This window comes from Linderina pennispora (genome assembly GCF_002104995.1).
Source record: "Linderina pennispora strain ATCC 12442 chromosome Unknown DL89scaffold_2, whole genome shotgun sequence".
NCBI lineage: Eukaryota > Fungi > Kickxellomycota > Kickxellomycetes > Kickxellales > Kickxellaceae > Linderina > Linderina pennispora.
The window spans coordinates 1,170,725-1,190,915 of NW_024468250.1; the positions used below are offsets into that span (position 1 = coordinate 1,170,725).

At 55.0% G+C, this 20,191-nt stretch overlaps 9 protein-coding genes across 9 annotated transcripts; 5 read left to right on the forward strand and 4 right to left on the reverse strand.

Moving 5' to 3' along the window:
* The first annotated feature begins 835 nt into the window (after positions 1–835).
* DL89DRAFT_88751 (GCS-domain-containing protein) lies at positions 836–3,253 on the forward strand. The gene is made up of 3 exons (XM_040892209.1): positions 836–1,673; positions 1,835–1,951; positions 2,090–3,253. Exons 1-3 carry the CDS (start codon positions 1,014–1,016, stop codon positions 3,152–3,154), a joined length of 1,842 nt encoding a protein of 613 aa, XP_040746488.1. The 5' UTR covers positions 836–1,013; the 3' UTR covers positions 3,155–3,253.
* A 59-nt stretch (positions 3,254–3,312) lies between these two features.
* DL89DRAFT_265286 (P-loop containing nucleoside triphosphate hydrolase protein) lies at positions 3,313–5,901 on the reverse strand. Its single transcript, XM_040886598.1, has one exon. It carries the CDS (start codon positions 5,857–5,859, stop codon positions 3,352–3,354), a length of 2,508 nt encoding a protein of 835 aa, XP_040746489.1. The 5' UTR covers positions 5,860–5,901; the 3' UTR covers positions 3,313–3,351.
* Positions 5,902–8,742: 2,841 nt separating this feature from the next.
* Positions 8,743–9,921, forward strand: DL89DRAFT_220611 (Pkinase-domain-containing protein; the record flags this gene model as incomplete). The annotated part of the gene is made up of 1 exon (XM_040884464.1): positions 8,743–9,921. A coding segment is annotated over one exon (1,179 nt), but the record flags the coding sequence as incomplete, so codon positions are not given.
* A 774-nt stretch (positions 9,922–10,695) lies between these two features.
* On the forward strand, positions 10,696–11,792 carry DL89DRAFT_88755 (uncharacterized protein). The gene is made up of 2 exons (XM_040892210.1): positions 10,696–11,089; positions 11,330–11,792. Exons 1-2 carry the CDS (start codon positions 10,886–10,888, stop codon positions 11,645–11,647), a joined length of 522 nt encoding a protein of 173 aa, XP_040746491.1. The 5' UTR covers positions 10,696–10,885; the 3' UTR covers positions 11,648–11,792.
* DL89DRAFT_88760 (uncharacterized protein) lies at positions 11,559–13,461 on the forward strand. Its single transcript, XM_040892211.1, has one exon. It carries the CDS (start codon positions 11,937–11,939, stop codon positions 13,218–13,220), a length of 1,284 nt encoding a protein of 427 aa, XP_040746492.1. The 5' UTR covers positions 11,559–11,936; the 3' UTR covers positions 13,221–13,461.
* An 86-nt stretch (positions 13,462–13,547) lies between these two features.
* On the reverse strand, positions 13,548–14,330 carry DL89DRAFT_265288 (N-terminal nucleophile aminohydrolase; the record flags this gene model as incomplete). The annotated part of the gene is made up of 4 exons (XM_040886599.1): positions 14,223–14,330; positions 14,021–14,163; positions 13,806–13,937; positions 13,548–13,750 (listed from the first exon to the last, which is right to left on the reverse strand). The coding sequence occupies exons 1-4, from the start codon at positions 14,223–14,225 to the stop codon at positions 13,549–13,551; spliced, it is 480 nt and encodes a 159-aa protein (XP_040746493.1). The 5' UTR covers positions 14,226–14,330.
* Positions 14,331–14,655: 325 nt separating this feature from the next.
* On the forward strand, positions 14,656–15,599 carry DL89DRAFT_265289 (uncharacterized protein). Its single transcript, XM_040886600.1, has 4 exons — positions 14,656–15,244; positions 15,269–15,356; positions 15,399–15,402; positions 15,427–15,599. Exons 1-4 carry the CDS (start codon positions 14,807–14,809, stop codon positions 15,548–15,550), a joined length of 654 nt encoding a protein of 217 aa, XP_040746494.1. The 5' UTR covers positions 14,656–14,806; the 3' UTR covers positions 15,551–15,599.
* Positions 15,600–15,791: 192 nt separating this feature from the next.
* Positions 15,792–17,450, reverse strand: DL89DRAFT_244053 (phosphate transporter; the record flags this gene model as incomplete). Its single annotated transcript, XM_040885052.1, has 1 exon — positions 15,792–17,450. One exon carries the CDS (start codon positions 17,448–17,450, stop codon positions 15,861–15,863), a length of 1,590 nt encoding a protein of 529 aa, XP_040746495.1. The 3' UTR covers positions 15,792–15,860.
* Positions 17,451–19,201: 1,751 nt separating this feature from the next.
* Positions 19,202–20,131, reverse strand: DL89DRAFT_265290 (Redoxin). The gene has a single exon (XM_040886602.1). The coding sequence runs from the start codon at positions 19,917–19,919 to the stop codon at positions 19,407–19,409; it is 513 nt and encodes a 170-aa protein (XP_040746496.1). The 5' UTR covers positions 19,920–20,131; the 3' UTR covers positions 19,202–19,406.
* Positions 20,132–20,191: the final 60 nt, after the last annotated feature.

Here is a 20,191-nt window from a genome sequence, read left to right on the forward strand (position 1 = left end):
GTAGATGGGGTATGTGGTGGTCAAGCGTGACGACGCAGCGAAGCGGGCCACACTGAGTCCGCGGGCTCCAGGCATACTAGCCGACCTTGGATGCGAAGCTGATCCGTCGCTCAGGACGCTCCATCCGTACACCCAAAATAAGGATCGCGCGGGGCCTTCCCAGGACTTCTTCCGAACCTGCTGGCGCCCAGCTCACGCCAAGTTTGCCATGAGATGTAAGTTCTGCCATGGGGCGACAAGGAAGGCGTAGCCCCTTCCTTTTTATGCCACTATTTGTGCCGCTCCCGTTCATAGCCGCCCTTTGTCGGCGGGGGCTGCAACATATCCCTTCCGCCGTATGCAGCTGCTCGGATGACCTTATGCGCTGCACGATGCAGCCCATCCCTCATCCATGAGGCAGTGGTGGTGCCCCCGCCCGGATGTGGCCGGAATGGCAGCTGCCTGTGTGCTGTGTGTTTCTGGCGATGCTCTTGCACCCCATGACCTGCTTCAGTTGCTAGTTGTTTTTTTTTTTTCTTGCCTGTACACTGCCAAACAGCAACCGAAAATCTCGTGCCGATTTTCTGCTGCGAGCCGAAGCGGGCTCCCGCCACTCGCTCGCCTGCAGCATATGAAAGAGGAACGCCGCCTGCATACCTCAGCGAATACACCAGATGAGCTCCAAACAAAAGGCGAGTCTGCCCCAGCACCAATCGAATCCTACAGCGGCCTCCTTCCTTCCTTCCTGATCGAGGTTGGCTGGGCTTCGGACGACGAAGCGGTCGATCCGATTTACGCATTCTCTCCGTTCAAAGAGCAGGCAGCATTCAGCCAGGGGCGGGCGGTGCGTGTTTGCTGCCTGGCGTCATACATGCAGCGGCTAGGCATTGTCCGAGGCGAGATTCTGTGCATACAACGTGCACTATTTTTGGAGGGAGGGACGGCGGGACGGAGCGCCAAGAATGACATATGCGCTGTGTGCCTCTGTGCCCAGCGGCAGGGGATTGACATGCCATTGCTAATCAGAAATACACATGTGCGTGTTGTTTATTTTAGGCTCGCCGTACTATTTTCGCAACTTCTCGCTGAACCAACTTGTATACGAGCTGCCCGAGAGTCTAAGGAGCCGGCGCGAGGAAATCAAGAGCCGCCTGGCGCCCGACGAGATGCTGCTGTCCATCAGCCAGTTCCCGCTGCTGGGCGCCGGCTCGTACATTGAGGACCAGGGCTCGCTCGACGGACCGCTCCTGCACAGCAAGCTGCTGTCCGACGACACCCTCAATGCAGTGCCGCCATTCACCCTCGAGATCAACGGGATCAGCGATCGGCGCGGCGAGGTGCCGCTGACCAGCGTGCCTGTCTTCCACGATACCAACACGCCGTGGCCATTTGTCGACCCGATCCTGGGCGCCTCCACGCCAGACCGCGCCAATGGCCGCGACTCCGCATGCATGCTCGGTGATGCGAAGCCGCAGGAGCTGCTGCCTGGGCCAAATGCGGCCAGCGGCGCTTCGGAAAACTTTGACAGTGACGCGGTGTGCCCCGAGGGCGAATCGACCGACAGCTGTCTGTTCCTGGACTCGCCGCTGTTTGGAATCGGTAGCGGCGGCGTTCTGCGTGTCACAATGTGCGCTGCTGACCTCGAGGAAGCCCGCATCCTCTACGACAATCTGGCGCCAATGAGCGCTATCATGGTACGTATTGCCCCTTTTGCTCTCAGACGAGAACAAAAAAAAAAAAAAAAACTCGGTGCTGGCGATTTCAGGCGAATGCTTGGCAGGTTCGCACACAGCCCCTCGAAAACAGCACAGTCCTGCTGTTGCTAACCAGAGCGGATTCTTGCTTCAATCTGTAGCTAGCCCTCACTGCTGCCACTCCAATCGTGCGGGGACACTTGACCAACCGCGATTGCTACTGGAACACACAGTGCAGCGCTGTCGACGACCGCTCGGCCCAGGAACGCGGAATAGTGGTAGGTATCATCGGAAATCATCGGATGGCTATGGCCCATCTCATGTCGCACATGCAGCACCAAGTCTTGGGCTGCCACAGTATTATCACTCGATACTAAACATGTTGCGCAAACACCAAAAACCGCACCTGCCTGTAGCCCATCACGACGGCCAAGGGCATGCTCCACAAGTCGCGCTTCGGCACAGTTGATGTTTTGCTCAGCCCCGGCCCACGCAGCGCCGATCTGTCGTTCCGGCCGGAATTCAACGACGGCCAGTACATGTACGACGACAACTCGTACTGGAAAATGCGCGAGGGCGGAGTCGACGACCTGCTGGCCAAGCATGTCTCGCGGCTGTTCATCCGCGACCTTCACTATGCCTCCGACCATCTCCTGCAGCAGACAAAGAAGGACAGCAAGGCCGAGTCGAACGGCCAGGAGCACTTCAAGCGCTTCCTCGGATGCAACCGCCAGAACGTCTGCCTGTACCCGCCCAACATCAAGACCGGCAGCGGCTGGGAGGTCGAGTTCATGTCGCTCGAGGTCCAGCTGACCGACGAGGAGAACGCCGCGCTCATCACATTCATGGTCCTGCTGAGCCGCGCCATCCTGTCGTTCCGCCTCAACCTCTATTTGCCTATTTCGATGATGGACGAGAATACCGACCGCGCCCAGAGGGTCAATGCTGCCAAGGAGCAGGTGTTCCTGTTCCGCCGCGACCTGTACACGGGCCGCGACGGCAAGTCTGGCGGCTCCGGTAGGATCTGGCGCCGCATGGCTGCTGCCGCTGCCAAGGACGCGCCCGCTGCCAGGAGGGGCCAGTCGGGCTTCATGGTCAGGGACCACCGCGCCCCGTCCTCGTCGACACTCGTCGACAGCCAGCCATACACCGCAGAGTACATTGAGCTGACGCTCGACGAGATCATGAACGGTGCGCCGCAGTTCCGCGTCGTCGGTCTCCTGAACGCCGTGCGCTCGTATCTGAGCTCCCTGCAGCTGGAGCTGGACGTCGAGATCAAGCTGCGCCAGCAGCTGAAGCTGATCGAGAACCGTGCCAAGGGACAGACATCCACCCTGGCCGCGTACATAAGGGGCTTTGTGCAGAAGCACCCAGACTACCGCCAGGACTCGATCGTCCCGCCGTCTATTAACTACGACCTTATGCGCACGCTTCATGACATCGAGGACGGCAAAATCAAGGCGCCCGAGCTCCTGGGATAGTTCGCCAGCCCCCCCCCACTGCACCAGCATCTCTTATATTGATATCCACCCCACACACCCACACATCTCCACACATCTCCATCTGTCTATTTACCTGCAAGCATATGTTCTAACCACCTACTTCTGTCTTTTGTGCACTTAGTAACGAATTCAATACCCAATCCTCTTAGAAAAAAAAAAAACGTGAAATGAATACTTTATGAGCGACCACTGTTTTGCGTTTCCTGCACAAGCTTGGTGAACAGGCTGTCCTCGTTTGCAAGCAGATTCTGCGGGCTGTCGTACTCTGCCAGCCGGCCGCCGTCCATGACCAGGATCATGTCGCTATCAAGAACAGTGTTGAGACGGTGGGCGATGGTAAGGACTGTGCACTCCTTGAACTCGCTGCGAATCGTCTCTTGGATGACTGCATCGGTGGCGTTGTCAATAGCGGCGGTGGCTTCATCGAGCACCAGGATCTTGGCGCGCTTGAGCAGCGCACGGGCCAGGCAGATCAGCTGGCGCTGGCCAACGCTGAAGTTCTCGCCGCTCTGGGCAACAGCAAACTCCAGACGCTGGTCCTTGGAGCGGATAAAGTCGCCCAGGTGCGCGTTGTCCAGTGCACACCAGATCTCCTCGTCGGAGTATTTGCTGAACGGATCCAGGTTCTCGCGGATCGTGCCGGCAAACAGCACCGGATCCTGGGGGATGATCGACAGTCGACTGCGAACATCAAAGAGACCGAACTTGGAAACATCCTCGCCGTCCAATAAAATCTGACCAGACGATGCCTCGATGATACGGAACAGCGCCAGAGTCAGCGACGACTTGCCAGCGCCAGTGCGTCCAACGATGCCGACCTTCTGGTTAGGCACGACGCGGAACGACAGATCCTTGAGCACCAGATCCAGACCTTCGCGGTAGCGCGTCGAGTAGTTGCGGAACTCTACGACGCCCTGCTCGGGCCAAGTCTCTAGCGGACGGCAGTCTTCAATTACCTCTGGTGCCTCGCTCTCCAAGCGCGAGTAGTCCATAGCACGCTCGGCTGATACCATTGTGATTTCGAGTGCAGCAGTGGCCCTCACACAAGAGTTTAGAACACCAACCATCGATATCGCATATGTCAACGACAGACTAGCATACCCGCTGTCCAGCGACCCGACGAAATACAAAGTCAGCACGAGCAAGAGCGTAGTCGCAAGGATAATGAGCGCAGCAACCAGGTCCAGGCGGCATGCCAGCCAGCGATTGGCAAACAAAAACGTCCAAAGAGTCGTGGTAAACGCCTCAGAGCGTGCTGCACATCCCTGCTCGAACGACGCCTTGCGGCCATATGCCCGGATCGTAGCAGCGCCCTGCACTGCCTCCTCCGTGCTGGTAATCATGGAGTTGCGCGCTGTGTTCTGGATACGACGAAGCTCGCGTGACGTTGGCATGTACAGTCTCTGGATCCAGATGAAAATGTAGGCAACAGGCAGGATAAACACCAGCGACAAGGGCACAGCGACAACAATCAGGGCCAGCGCAATAGCAGTTCGCAAGATGTTGTTGAGCCACCATCCAAAGAATTTCGGGATGTTCTCGTCGATCTGCGACTGGTCGCTACTGAATAAGCCCAGGATGCGGCCCATGGGTGTTGAGTCGAAGAACGACATGGGCGCGTGCAGCACACTCTGCAGCATCTGCGCATGCGTGTTTCTGGCTCCGTTGACTGCACATACGAGCCACAGCAGCATCCACACACCAATCATCGACAGAGCGCTAGCCATGCCCAGCACACTGTAGACAGTCAGATAGTAGAGAGCCTGGTTAGCAGAGTCGCCGTCTCCACCCTCGTTGAGCCTGGTCCAGCGTGCGAGCCACAGGCTGCTGCCGACTGAGAAGAGAAGAGCAATGATCGATGTGGCCACCAGCATGATGATACTGCGTGTGCCGCAGGCACGGATGTAGTACATTATTGCTCCGAATCCAACTGAGCCAACATGCTGCTGCTCGCCCTTGATAATCGCATGCTCTGTGGTGCTGTGAGTCTGCACGGTGGCATCGTGCACTTCTGAGCTAACGCTAGCACAGCCCAGGGTGCGTCTACGGATCGGCTCCTGGGCATCAGCCAGCGAAGGTTCCGAATCAAGCTGAGAAGCAGCGCCAGTTTCGCAGCTATCCGCCTCGTCTAGCGAAGCTGTGCTGGTGGTCTCGGTAGCAACACCTTCCATGAACTCGAACGCCTCACCTTTTGACACCGCTAAATGAGCAAATGCCCCCTGCTCGACCACTTTGCCGTCGTGCAACATCACGATCTGGCTCGCAGCATCCAGATACTGAAGGGCGTTGGTAACGAAAATGCGAGTGCGAGTTTTCAGCAGACCATTCGGGCCTAGAATATGGTTAAAGATGTGCTTGCCGACATGGGCATCGACAGCAGATAGCGGATCGTCCAGCAGATACACATCGGCGCGGGCGTAGACAGCGCGGGCTAGAGACACACGAGCCTTCTGGCCACCCGACAGATTGATGCCCTTCTCGCCAATCTCGGTCATATCTCCGCCAGCAAGCACCTCGAGGTCGGCGCGAAGCGCGCATGCATCGATGACCCTGTCATAAAACTCCTGCTCGAGCTTGTTGCCAAATAGGATGTTTTCTCTGAGCGTAGCGTTGAGGATCCACGGTTGCTGAGGTACAAGGGCAACCGATCCGCGTACAGTCACCGAGCCAGCAGACTTGACCATATCGCCCAGCAATGCCGAGATGACTGACGATTTCCCCGAGCCGACCTTGCCGATAACCGTGACAAGCTCTTCGCGATGGCACTGAATGCTGATGTCCTTGAGGATGCTGCCTTCATCCGGACACCATTTAAAAGACCCTTTAGTGATCTCAACAAGAACATCATCCGATGAAGCAGTCTCCGCATACCGGTCATATTCGGTGTTTTCAACCGCATGCGGGTCGCGGTCAGCGCTCAGCACAAAATTTCGGATGCGCCTATACGACTGGACAACGCTGACAGCCATTGATAGTATCGGTGGCCCCTGCGAAATCGGATCCTGAATCATGAAAAATAGAGCCAACGAAACAAATATCAGCTGCGACGTCAGCGGACCATGGCTCTCGCCATCAAACGCCGCGTATGTTGCAAAAGTAGTCAAGGTGATGAGCACGGGCGTGAGCGAGCTGACCAAAGAGACCATCGAGTTCCAGATGCCCATCTGCCTTAGCGCCTTCAGCTCTCGGGTGTTGCGAATATCCTCGATTTTGGACACAAACGCTCGCTCCCACGCGTACAACTTGATGGCCTTCATGTTGCTGAATGTTTCGGCGACTACACGCATCCTCTGGTCGCGCTGCTGCATAAACTGCTTTGTACTGGCACCAACCTTGTTAGCAAGACGTATGTTGACATACGTGCTACCCACAACCAATGCAAGGCCAACTAGGCAGCTCCAGCCGATGGTCGTGTAGAGCAAGTAAACTATGACGATAACTTGAAGTGGAATATTCCAAAAATCATGCATGTAGTGGATGAATGCGGCAACGTTATCGGCGTCTACGCTTAGATAGGAGACTATCTCACCAGTCGAGTGGTGTGTGCGTGCTTCGTTGGAGATTGTCAGCGCTTTGCGGAATATGATGGCTGCAAATACCCTGTGTAGATACATGTACAGGAACGTAAGTGCAAACCAGTACATCTGAAACATGAGAGCCTTGATGACTGCTGGTACAGCCATGCACACGACAAGGAACAATCCATATTCAATCGCGCTGCCTTCGGGAGTGCCATATGTCTGTATGAACCCAATAGCCTTCTTAAGCACAAGCGGCTGCAGTAGTAGTGCCGTGGTGGCGGCCGCCAGGTAGATGCCGCCTTCGATAAAGTGATGCAATTCGGCTCTACTCAAGACACGCATAAGCGACGGACTTGGCTTCTGCAATTCGCGACTCCAAGCTCCAAAGAACTCGTTTGCGGCAGTCTGCCCACGGCATCCCTTGTGGAGCGGGTACGTGTCATCCATTTTGAACACCTGTGTTGTGTAAACGGCTTTTAGGGCCGGAGTAACCCACGAGTATGTTAGTCGCGAATATATGTTCGCATGCGCTCTAGGGTTGTACCGCTCACCATCGCACTCCAGGCGGAAATAGCGTTCCGAGGGAGTGACCTGGAGTTCCAAGTAGAACACAGTGGCAACGGCCACCAAATACACAGCCTGCGGCCATTGGGTCGGCCAGTCACCAGGAAGTTTGCCGGACCGGTAACTGTTGCGCACAGACATCGCCGCCACAACCCAGTTAGCAGGCCAGAATGTAATCAGAATATCCGATGTGTATACGCTGTGTCTGTGCTGAAGAACGTGGAGCCTCAGTGCTGCTGCGGCCGCCAAGACCTGAGCGGCCGCCGGAATGATAGCTAAAAGTCTCCATTCGACTGAGACAGCCAACTGGAGCACGGAAAAAGATCGATATGCTGGTAGCTAGGAACAGTGATACAAATTTGGTATGGGTGGACCAAGGACATGGGTAGTAAGAGCGGTCAATGCACGGGAGCGTTGCCAGCTGAGGCGACCGAATGCATGCCGCCACAACAACTGCCAAGCTTATAGCAGCAGACGCTAGGCTCGTCCATTCTTCGACTGATAGCGAAATACTCGGCAGGTAACTGTCTGCCATCTGCAAAGAAAGTATAAATTCCAATTGAGCAAACAGCAAAAGGAACTGTTAACCTTGGAATAGGACGAGTGTTTACGAGCGTGTATGTGAGCTAAATAAAGGGTGAAACAAGATTGACTGGAGGAAAAGGGAGGTCCGGTCGGCCTGAGGTCTGATTTTATGTGGTTTGGTTGTTGGTATGGTGACGTGGGAGTGGATCGGCACTCCAATGTCAACAGGAACTAGAGGAAGCTAAGAAAGGTGGGGAAAAAGTCCAACAACCCATGGTTCATGCCATGCGGCCATGTATATCTGGAAATCCGAGTGGCCAATCTTATGACTCAGGACTGTGTAGTCTTTTTTAAAGTAAGCTCTAGCATGCTTAGGCTCGAGAAGACAGGTGGCTCTAGACAGGTTGCCAGAATGCTGGGGAGAATGAAAATGACTGCGAATAAACCGGCGTGAATAAACCGGCGTGAATAAAGGAGATCCATAGAACACACAGAAAAGGCTTTATGCCAAGCTGTTGCTTGCTCATCAAGTGCGTCCTTCCTGAAGATACTCTAGGACGGTGCTGGTATTTGTATCCAGAATGCAAATCGATGAGTATATCTTGCTATGATCCATACTCAATCGCACCCAGATCAAGGTTACATAGATCGTATTTGCGCAGCCACTCTTCATTAAGAAAAAAAACAGTATTCCCTAATTTTCCCTTTTTGTTGTTTTAAAGCACAATCCCCTGCGTCTACTTTTATCAACACAGCTTTGTTTTCACTATGCGAAAGGACGTGATGCTGACTCAAGACGAAATCACGCAGCCCACTCAGCCGACACAGCCCACGCAGCCCACCCAGGAGACTCAGCCCACTGACACAACCCAGAAACCGCCGCGCAACGAGCACAAAAGCGAGCCCGATGTATTTGCGCATCTGGTTCCGCGACACCCGCACCTTCGGCCTGTTGCAATGACCGTTAGTAAGTTACTTGGCGATGGCTACATGATCGGGCGGCTGAACAAGTGCGACATAGTGCTGGACCGCAACTATGTCAGCAACACACACTGCCGACTATACATGGAAGAAGATCCCCAAACAAACCAACAGAGTCTGTATATTGTCGACGTGAGTACCAATGGTACATATATCAATGACCAGATCTTGGGCCGCGACAACCGCACACTACTGTTCCACATGGACCGGGTCGGATTCCTGCAGGCAATCGACGCACTGCCATCGGATGTGGCATTGGAGTATAGCGTTGAGCTGGCCAATTCCAGTAACCAGACTACGGGCCAGCCCAAATTTGACCCAGAGGTATTGCGTGTATACGACTTCAAGCGCGAGATTGGTGCAGGCAACTTTGCCAAGGTGTGGATGGCAATCCACAAGCCAACCGGCACGGCATGCGCCTGCAAGGTGATCAATAAGAAACGGCACCTGTTCAGTAGCGGACTCTCAAAGGTCTTTGAACGCGAGGTCAGCATCTTGAAGCAGCTAAAGCAGGCACACGTCGTGCCATTGCATGAGCTGCACATCGATAAGGAGCGTATCTACATTTTCATGGAATACCTGGATGGCGGCGACCTATTTTCTTATCTATCAGAGCACGGTCCCTTCACTGAGTCCGGGTGCCGGCCGATCTTCAAGCAGATCTGCAGTGCAGTGCGGTATCTGCACTCGAACGGCGTCACCCACCGTGACCTGAAGCTGGATAATATTCTGATCAAGAAGACGCCAAGTGGAGCGATTGCGTCAGTCAAAATCGCCGACTTTGGACTGGCAAGGGCGGTGAGCGACGGGGACCTGATGCGCACGATCTGTGGCACGCCCAGCTACTTGGCACCAGAGATCATATGCCGCAACTCGACGTCGACTCCGTACAGCAAGAGTGTTGACATCTGGGCACTGGGTGTCGTGCTGTATGCGCTGCATCTGAACAGCTTCCCGTTCTCCAAGATGCTGCTAACGGGTGAGACAGGGAAATCAATTGAGTCCTATTTGAAGGCCAGCAAGCTGACCGACTCAAACCTGAAGTACATTCGGCTGTCAGAGAGCCTGCGCAATCTGATCGAGGGCATGCTGAATATTGACCCGGAGCTAAGGATTACAATTGACGCGACAGTGCTACACCCGTGGGTGCAGACAAGTGAGGACGGTACGCCTGGTCCGTTGTTTGAGCCCCACGACGTGTGGGGGAGGCTGGTTCCGGTGCGCAGCAGCGGTGAGGGTGACAGTGGATCCAAGGGGAGGCTGTTGCCCATCGACCTCTTCCGCTACCGCACCACAGTGGGTCGCAGCAGCAAGTGCCATATCCAAGTGCAAGATCCGCGTATTTCGTCTCAGCATTGCGAAATTCTGTTCAGAAATGGCAAGGCCAGCGTCCGCGACACCAGCCGGGGGTCATGCTGGGCAAATGGGCGCATAATTGGACCCAGCAATACAGCGATACTAAACGACCACTCTACGTTCTCGCTATGCTCGCTGTCGGGGGGCTTCGGGTCCGAGCGCCGCCCCTATGAGTTCCAGATCCAGGTTCTGGACAAGCCCTGGAAGCGCATCTGGGTGACTAGCCAGCCGGAAGCTCCCCGGCGGCTGTCGCTGGAGATGCATACGCGCCACGCAGCAGCTGATAGGATTCTCAAGGGTGGCGGATCAGATGTGGCTGGGGAATCCGAGAACTGTGCCCTGCAAAGCTGCCCATCGCAGCAGCAGCAACCGCCGCCGCTGGTGATGCCTGTGCAGTCAGCGCACCTCTCGCATCTTTTGTTTGGAGGCGCCCAGGTAAGTACATCCAGCGAGCAGTTTGCTATAGGTGGAATATTATCCGGGCTCTGTAGCGTGTACAACAAACTCAAAAGATGCTGGGCTCTGCTTGAATAGAAGGCGTACGCTGTGGGGGGAAAGATCCTGTTTGATCCGGACTCCACGGCGCTCGAATTGGCCATTGGCACCGAGAAACGCAGCCCTTGGATAGTGCTGAGTGTGCTCGATGGCGAGTTCCCGCAGCTAGTCTGCTACGACCGCCGCATCACGTTTGGGCGAAGCACCGCAAGCACCGTTCGTCTGGACGACGCCCACATCAGCACCCACCATTGCGAGGTTTTCCTGGATGCTGACGAGCACGGCCTGCCAGTGCCTCGGCTCAAAAGCACAAGTCCAAACGGCACTTTTGTCAACGCTGAGCGGGTCGAGGAGACTGTCGATCTGGGAGAAAACGACGAAATCGTGCTGCTCTACGACAACATCGGGGCAGCGGCTGCCGGGCGGGCGTGGTTGGGGCAGCACCGGGTGCTTGACAGTCACGGATATCCCGGTAAGTACATCGCCACACCCCCACTCTGCTCAGACAGGGTGCTCTGCCCAGCGCCGGAAAGTTTTTTTGGCTGCCATGGCACCAAATTAGGGCATGAGGAAAAGTGTGGGGTGACGAGGTGGACGAGCAGCCTGTAGCTGTACCGATGTTCGATGCTGGCTGTGGGGCGGGTGCAGCTAGAAATTCTGCGAAAGGCAGGTGTGTGTAATTACAGGCGCTAACTCTCGTCCTCAGCTGTAGTGCTCATTGGGTACAGGGTCGCCATGGTTTGCTCAAGCGCGCAGTAGGTGGCGAGGCGGATATTTTCAGTGCTTTTGGAACCACCCCAAGGGCGGCATTGCAAAACTGATCAACCGACCTCGGTTTGTTTTCCTCCCTCAGCGTAACATAAAATCGCGCCTGGAACACTCTGGCTGTCCACGTCAACGTAAACAGTTTTTCTCACAGAGCCTTTTTTCTATTGATAAAAGTTTGCTTCTACAGCCCCTGCGCCTGCCCGGTATCCCTCTCGTCCCCACGTTTCATTCCATTACTGCCTTTTACCAGCATATTGGGTAACAGGATACTTTACATATGCAATCACTAGTGCCCTCGACAAAGCTGGCTGCCCGCGCATTGCGCCCCACCCAGCCCATGCGCCGCCTCACGACTTCGCCACGCACACTGCAGGCGATCACAGACCAGAGGCTGGCGCAGGTTCCCACGACAAAGGTTCCCGCGGGCGCTGCTGGCATCAAAACGACGACCTCGCCGGCAGAGCAAGCACGGCTGGACGCCGAAGCCAAGCGCGCGCACGACTCGCACGTCGAGAAGCTTGAGGAGGAGCACAAGCGGATGCTGGAACGGTATGACGAATCGCAAAAGATCCTCGACAAATACTCCGTCATGCCTGGCAAGAGCGCTGACTATATGGGCATCCTGCAGCGCATCAACGACGCCAACCTGGCCGACGCCAAGGCGCACAGAGAAGAAGCCGCTGGTGCTCAAGAAGATCAGCGACTCGTTCACGGAGACATTCCTGCGCTTCAAGGACAACAGGGCACTGAGGGAGGAGTATATCAACTTCTACGGCGAGATCCGGCTCGGCAAGGTGCTTGAGGATCTGGACCGGCTGGCAGGCGCCGTCGCTTATAAGCACGCGTCGGATCAGCAGGGCGAGCTGGCACCGATCGTGTTTGTCACTGCGTCTGTCGACCGCATCGACTTGAAGCAGCGCCTCAGCCCGAACAAGAACTACCGCCTGGCAGGTATGGTCACGTATGTCGGGTTCAGCTCGCTGGAGATTTATATCCAGGTGCAGCCTGTGACTGAGCCCGGGATGCCGGCCGAGGCCGAGCCCAACCTGGTTGCCCGCTTCACCATGGTGGGCCGCGACAAGTACACCGGCAAGTCCTCGCAGGTCAACCCGCTGCTGCTGGGCGACGAGAGCGAGCGCCGCCTGGTCAAGATCTCGGAGCAAATCAAGGAGCACAAAAAGACGATTGCCCAGACCAATCTGTACAAGCGCCCGCCCAGCGAGGAGGAGACCATGGTGATCCACAACCAGTGGATGGAGACGAACAAGTTTGCGTCTAGCGGATATGGAACGCATGTCAACCTACCGACAGACATGGTGTGGCTCGACAAGACCGTGATGGAGTCGGTGACTGTATGCTTCCCGTCGGAGCGCAACGTCCACAACAAGATCTTTGGTGGGTATCTGATGCGCCTGGCGCACGAGCTGTCGTTCGCCAACGGCGCCGTATTCACGCACAGCCGGCCGTCGTATGTGTCGCTCGATGATTTTTCGTTCCAGAAGCCCGTGAATATCGGGTCGATCCTGAAACTCACGTCTCAGGTCGTGTATTCAGAGCCAGAGAACAAGACCTTCCAGGTCGCGGTATCGGCTGATGTCATCGATAACCTGCAGAACAAGACCGAGCGCACAAACACGTTCTACTTCAACTTCCACTGCCCCAATGGTCCTTGTGCGCCGCGTCGTGCCTCGCTCGTACAAGGACATGATGAAGTACTTGGAAGGCCGCCGTCGTGCCCAGACCGGCAAGATTATCTCGCGGCTGCAGACCGCCATGCGCGAGAACCGGCACCCAGTATAAGCAGCTCAGCAGAACTAGAAAACAATAGCCTGTAGCCACCTGATGGGACCTGTATATGAATATAGACATTCGCTAGATGAAAAAGTCCGCCCTCTATGGTAGATGCTGGAATGCAAGAATAAGCAGCCAGGAGAGCGAACGAGGCCTATGCGAGCCCCTTCGTGGACAACGGACCACTAGGCTTCTCGAACAAGTGGGGCTGGAAGCAGCTCAGCCGATGCCCTCACACATATATCTGTGCATACAGCTACTCCTGACCTCTGTATTTGCTGTCTCCGGTGCAATTTCTATCGTCCTTTACAGCGAGTACTGATAGCATCCATTTGCTTTAGAAATGTAAAAATGAAGACAGAAAAACTGGCCTTAGTCCATGCGGCCCTTGAGATCCCGCGTAATGACCCCGTCCTTGGTGATGACATGCACAACCGCGCCCCATCCGCTCATAGCATCGCGGTCCACGGCGTTCAGCAGCGCTTGCGAAATGGTCTCAAACAGCTCCTCAGGCTCCAGATCGGGCTCCCACAGCGACTCGCACATGCCAAACAAGTTGTCGCTGGCCGTTCCGCTGACAATAAAGTCTTCGGCGTAGTTCGGGCATCCCGATCAGATCCATGCCGCACACAAACGGCTTGTTGTCCTTATCCAGTCCGGCGATTACCGGCTCCACAAAGTACGGTCCGAACCGGCGCTCATACAGCATGTGCGAGACCAGGTTCGAGAATGTCTTGGGCTCGATAATGCGCTCCTCAGCGCTGCCGGTACAGGTTCACGTTGAACCGGAACCGGTCGTACAGAGTCTTCACATCCGTTGCCAGTCCCAGGGAGCCCAATGTACGTGCGGTCTGTGATCGGGAACACTTTCTGGAAGTTCATATCCACTGTCAGCGCGCGCTGTCCCAGGCGCTTATCCGCCGCGATAGCCACGCAGTTCTTCCCCACCATGGCCACGACGGCCGACCCGTTATATTCCATGATCGACTACATCGAGCGCTTGTTTTAGAGGTGGTGAACAGAATCTCGGCCGCGCCATTTTGAACCATGGGTGTGGCATTAGTCGGGCTCTTACCATTTTCGAGAGTTGTTTGCTGCTGTAATGCACGCGCTCAGAATATCTGTCCTTGCTGACCGGTCTGCTAAGAGTAGAAGACCTCTGCGATGAGAGAATAATGAGAGTATTAAACGTGTACCTTGAATTGGGAGCAAGGGAAAGGAGCAGCAGAAAAGCACGTCAGTTCTCTTTAAGCAGCCGCAAGCGCATCTGTGGACACCTGCGCTAGCCAGCGCATACGCAAGTGCTGACGACGCAACCGCGGCTATTGATTGATTACCAGATCATATCACGGCAGCGGAATCACCGCCTGTGATCAGCCCTATCTCATCTGCGTTCAGGCCTGTGGATTTTTATCTCTAAAATACCTGAGGTTGAAGCGCCAGGGCTCAAGCCCTTGACAGTCTCGAAATTTGCTGCTGTTGCAAGCGTGCCTCCCCTTCTCTCCATACGCTCTTTTTGTTGTCTTTTTAGATTCCGCATTTATTCAGCGCTGTCAATTTCTCGGCCCGAGGGACAGGATTCGCAACACTCAATCACATCAGCAGACCTCAGTAACACAGGACAACAAGAATGCTTGCCAGAATCAGACCCGGTATGATGAGCAGCGCCGCCCAGCGTCTTCGCATGTTTGGTATGCGTCAGTTCAGTGCGGCTACCGTCCGGCGCAGCGACGCGATCTTTGTGCACCGCGATACGCCCGAGAACAACCCGAGCATCCCGTTCGAGTTTTCCTCGACGAACCTCTCGGAGGCGCAGAAGATCATGGCAAAGTACCCTCCTCAGTACAAGAAGGCGGCGATGATCCCGCTGCTGCATTTGGCGCAGAAGCAGAACGGCTGGACGTCGCTCTCGGTGATGAACTACATTGCGAAGCTGCTTGAGGTGCACCCGATGCGCGTTTACGAGGTCGCCACTTTCTACACCATGTTCAACCGCAACCCTGTTGGCAAATATTTCCTGCAGGTGTGCACCACCACGCCGTGCGAGCTGTGCGGCGCCTCCAAGATTGTCAAGGCCATCGAGGACCACTAGGTATCAAGGTCGGCGGCACTACTCCGGATAAGCTGTTCACTCTTGTTGAGGTCGAGTGTGCCGGCGCCTGTGTCAATGCGCCTGTGGTGTCAGTCAACGACGATTACTTTGAGGACCTGACCCCTGAGAGCACCGTCAAGCTGCTGGATGACCTGAAGGCAGGTAAGGAAGGTCAAGCGCGGGCCTCTTAATGGCCGTATTAACTGCGAGCCGCTTGGCGGACAGACGACCCTGACCACACCGCCGCCTGGCCCGGGCTTCATGGTCCGTGAGGACCTGTAATTTTTTACCTTCTTGTCCACCCACACCCGTTCTTTCAGCACAATCCCACTACACTTTTAAAAAATATATACTTTCTTTCTCCCACATGAGCGGGTTCAGCTGATATCGTGATCAGGGCAAGAAAATCTATGTTGCATATCATGGCGGATGGCACGGCATGGTCCTGGGATGATGTCCTACCGCACCTCATGTATAGGTAGGCAATGTGGTCAAGATAGTTATCTCGTGAATAGAATGGGAAAGCTATTAATCGAATTTGTAAAAGGGGGGAACTGACGTATGAAACACAGGGATATATAAAACTGGGGGCTTAGATCATTTGGGTAGGGGCGTTCTTGCCGTAGGCAAACAGCAGACCAGCGAGCAGACCAGCAGCAGGCAGGGTGATGATCCATGACAGGAAGCACCAGCTGAGCATCTTCCAGTTCAGGGCGCGCCAGCTGCCGTTGCACAGGCCGATAGAGGTAATGGCACCAGTGATGCAGTGGGTGGTCGACACGGGCAAACCAATCTTGGAGGCAGTCAGGACAGTGAGCGAGGTGCCAAGCTCAGCCGAGAAGCCACGGCTAGGCGACAGATAGGTGACACCGTTGCCGAGCTTGCGCATGACATGGTAGCCGTAGGTGAGCAGACCAAGATCAATGGCAGCACCGGCCATGGCCAGAATCCAGCTGGGCACCTGAGCCTTGCCCGAAGGGTCGACCTTGGCAGTACGCCAGATATCGTAGATGGCAGCAATAGGACCGGCGGCGTTGGCGACATCGTTGGAGCCGTGCGAGAAACTGGCAAGGCACGCAGTGATGACCTGCAGGAACGAGAACAGGTACTCGGTATCGCCGTCGAACTTTTGGGCAGCCTCGTGGACAGACGCCAGCTTCTGGTTGTCGAGGTTGCGCACATCCTTGCGCACGCCACGCAGGAACAGATCCTTGGCCATAGTGAACAGCGACTTGACCCGCGACTTCTCCTGCTCCTGGAACTCAGCCTCGTTGTTAGACTCAGACTCAATGGTCTTGCCGCTGGCAGTGATCTTCTCCTGGATCTCGGTGCCATCACCGTTCTCCAGGCCACCCGGAATCTCCTCAGGGGCAGGGGCAGACGGGCGGGGCTTGACAAAGTGAATGACAGGGATGTGGAACCAGCGCACGTTCTCCTTGTTGATGACACGGCGGCGGAGCCACGGCACAAAGAGAACCCAGGCCAGGATTGTGACACCGGCAGCAACACCGAAGCTGATGCCAACAATAGTACCGATCGACATCTTAGCGGCCTTGGTGCCCGGGGCGCCCTTGTAGATCAGGTAGAAAGCACCGATGAGCGAGGTGATGAAGAAGTAGATCGGGATAGCCTTGATTCCGCGCTCCAGCGAGTTCACACTCTTGAGCACAAAGATCTTGGTCGGCATGTAGATAATGGCAGTGACGATACCGGCGGCCACCGGCGAGACAAACCAGGAGGTGACAATCTTGGCCACACCCGAGTAGTCCCACTTGATAGTATCACCGCCGAAGGCAGCAATGCCGACACCGATGATGGCACCGACGATCGAATGCGTGGTTGACACAGGCATACCGAACCTGCACGCAGTGAGGACCCACACAGCCGAACCAGCAACAGCGCACAGCATACCGAGCATCATCAGCTCGGGCTGGGGCACGAAGAGCTTGACATCCATGATACCGCTCTTGATGGTCTCAGCCGTGTTGGAACCAAGCAGGAAGGCACCAAGGAACTCTGTGAACACGGCAATAATGCAGGCCTGCGCAAGCGTCAGCGAGCCCGACGAGACACTGCTAGCAAATGAGTTGGCCACATCGTTGGCACCAATGCCAAAGGCATCGGCGCAAGCCGCAATGATACCCAGAACGAAGATCCAGGTGTAGTCGTGAATTTCCATCATCTTGAGGAAGTCCTTTTCTGAAGTGTATGTGAACTAGCTGAAAAGGGAGTCTTGGAAGATTAAAGTATACCCAGCTTCTCTGCAACAGGTGGTAAGGAACCGCGGTGTGAGAGCTGAAAAAGTGGGGAACTTGCTGACTAAATGGCTATTGTGTATATAGAATCTTTTTGCAGTCGATAGAGGCCAGCCGACACATGCCTGCTTATAAACAAGCTGATGGCGCTTGGACTTGACATTTTGCCAAAGTTTTTTAGGCGACTCTGGTACTATTGAATGGCAGTAGGGCATCATGCCCATGCCCCTCATAATGCTCATTTACTGGGTCGTGGTGGGCAATGAATCTTCGCGGGATATCTTCTAGAAATATATGCATAGAAAAATCTCCTGGCTCAGTGCATATCCCACACGCCGATTGATGCGTCCAAGCACAGGTGCAGCATGGGGGAGGTGTGCAAAATGATACGCGAGGAATCGTCCTCAGACGATGGGGTCATTCGCATTGTGGAACGGTCTCCGTAGAAGGATAACCGGTCTTTGCCAACTACCTCAGTTTCTTTGCACCGCTTTGCTTGTGATAGGGCGGGGCGACGGGTCAATTTTTTTTTTTGCTCAGTGTCAAGCGAAATTAAGCGAATTGAAGAGCTGAGCACCTCTTTTTCTCCTCACATCTTTTGCCCAAGCTGGTCTATAGCTGGAGTTTTTTGTTGAGCGATTTTGCTCTTCCGGTGGCTGCCTATTATTTATTTATTCTTTTCACTCAGCGACCCGTCCGATCTCTTTACAGAGACTTCCTCTCTTGCTGCCAGCTGTAGGGAATGTTCGAACAAACCATTCCATACAATCTCTCCTAATGTCCAACCAAAAGTTAGGACAAGAGCGCATGTGCGATCCCAGGGTTCATAATGATCAGGGCATAGGTGCAACTCTTCACATTCTGAAAGTCAACAAGGGGACGGATATATACGTTCCGCGCCATGTGCTAGTTTTTGGTGTTCGGACACGGGAAAAGATGTGAAAGCAGCCCACGGCTATTTTAAGCACTGCAGCAGCAACAACAAAAGGCCGTCATCCGAGTCTTGGGAGCAACTTGCATGGTGTCGGCCGGACCCTCAACATATTTGACACCATGCAAGTACATGGAAACACCATTGAATCCGTGCCATTAATGGCCAACCAACGTTCTGCAACCGGACCACGAGAGCTGCAGGCGCCGTGCACGCTTACCTGAAGCAGCACAGCTCTTCCCAACATCGTTTGGGGATCTTGTGAGCAGAGATAGTCGGAGCGCAGATGATCCAGTCCTGGCCATCTTTGGCTTCTCCGAGTGCATGGAATATTCATCAGCTTCCATTGCTTCTGTGCCGCTCGTATCCAACCAAAGCCAGCCACTCGGTGCGCATGTGTTAACTGCTGGGTGCCAGCGAACTGAATTGAACCTTGGCATGCAATGGACAGTCAGAAGCTGTGTCAATTGCAGGAATGGCGACGGATCCCTCCATCTTCTGCACGCTGCACTGTCATTTGATCTGGTACATCTGTGGGAACATGGGAGAGGAGCTATCTGAACACCACATGTTCTGGAGCACATGATTAATCGTCTGATTAGCCGTATGTGCAGGCACGGTGTTGGGTTCTGTGTTGGCTGAGCAGTGCAACCAACAAAGATCCCCTCCGCCGACTACCTGATGGGACCAACGACAAATGGCAACCTAGGGCCGGTCATACCATCTCCATTATATGGGTATCCAAGCATACATTGATGACTTGAACATAAAGAACCAACGCAGCTAGCTGGATTGCATGACATCAATTCTCTTTTGACACTCCATTCCTCCAAAGACATGTCGCAGCAACAAGAATTCCTGATTTGGATATGCAATTCACCAGCATTCTGAAACCTCATAGATAAAGGAGTAACCCCAAAAAAGGTATATTGAAAGTCAAACCATTGGGCTTTTAGAGGGCGGCCAGAACCGCATCAACGCCGCTAACCGAGACCTCGCCGGGGTTGGGCTCCTGCTCAGCATACGTGACCCTGCCATTATCGACGATGGCCGCGAACCTGGTCAGCCTGCCGCTGCCCAGGCCCTTGGCAGTCAGATCCAGGGTCAGTCCGGTCGCCTTGCCGAGCTCGCCATTGGCGTCGCTCACCAGCAGGATCTTGTCCTTGACGCCCTGCTGCTTGCCCCATGCGTCCAGCACGAAAAAGTCGTTGCTCGATGTGCCGATGACCAGATCAACGCCCTTGGCCCTCAGCTCGTCCACCTTGGCTAGGTATCCGGGCAGATGCTGCGCTGAGCATGTCGGCGTGAAGGCGCCAGGCACGGCGAAGATCACCACCTTCTTGCCGGCAAAGTCGGCCTTGGTGTCGAGCACCTGCGGTGCACCGCAGGCATCCGGGTTCGAGGCATCGTACGGAACGTACTTGAGCTGCACTTGGGGGAAGGAGTCGCCGACCTTGAGAGACATTGTTCAGAAGTAGTAGAGGAAAAAATATGGATGGAGTAGATGGGTGAGGAGAAACAAAGCACCTACCCTACTCCTGCTTCTGCAGCGGCCTTTAAATCTGCATGCCGCCCTTACACTCTTCCTACTGCGCGCGCATTCCCACAGACTATGCGATGCTTGCGTGGCACTCCCGCCGCCGCACAGAGAGATTGCGTTATTTGACTGCTCCGATTGTCATTCTGGCCAAATAGCGCGCGAATCATCCCAAGTAATCACCGGATTATACGGGATAT

Bases quoted from the DNA above. Each gene is read 5' to 3' on its own strand.
- DL89DRAFT_88760 (XM_040892211.1), top strand. From the start codon at position 11,937: ATGACGAATCGCAAAAGATCCTCGACAAATACTCCGTCATGCCTGGCA.
- DL89DRAFT_265286 (XM_040886598.1), bottom strand. From the start codon at position 5,859: ATGGTCAAGTCTGCTGGCTCGGTGACTGTACGCGGATCGGTTGCCCTT.
- DL89DRAFT_265289 (XM_040886600.1), top strand. From the start codon at position 14,807: ATGCTTGCCAGAATCAGACCCGGTATGATGAGCAGCGCCGCCCAGCGT. The intron at 15,245-15,268 runs GTCAAGGCCATC...GAGGACCACTAG, and splicing joins TGTGCGGCGCCTCCAAGATT to GTATCAAGGTCGGCGGCACT.
- DL89DRAFT_88751 (XM_040892209.1), top strand. From the start codon at position 1,014: ATGTGCGTGTTGTTTATTTTAGGCTCGCCGTACTATTTTCGCAACTTC. The intron at 1,674-1,834 runs GTACGTATTGCC...TTCAATCTGTAG, and splicing joins CGCCAATGAGCGCTATCATG to CTAGCCCTCACTGCTGCCAC. The intron at 1,952-2,089 runs GTAGGTATCATC...ACCTGCCTGTAG, and splicing joins CCCAGGAACGCGGAATAGTG to CCCATCACGACGGCCAAGGG.
- DL89DRAFT_265290 (XM_040886602.1), bottom strand. From the start codon at position 19,919: ATGTCTCTCAAGGTCGGCGACTCCTTCCCCCAAGTGCAGCTCAAGTAC.
- DL89DRAFT_88755 (XM_040892210.1), top strand. From the start codon at position 10,886: ATGCTGACGAGCACGGCCTGCCAGTGCCTCGGCTCAAAAGCACAAGTC. The intron at 11,090-11,329 runs GTAAGTACATCG...CCTCAGCTGTAG, and splicing joins TGACAGTCACGGATATCCCG to TGCTCATTGGGTACAGGGTC.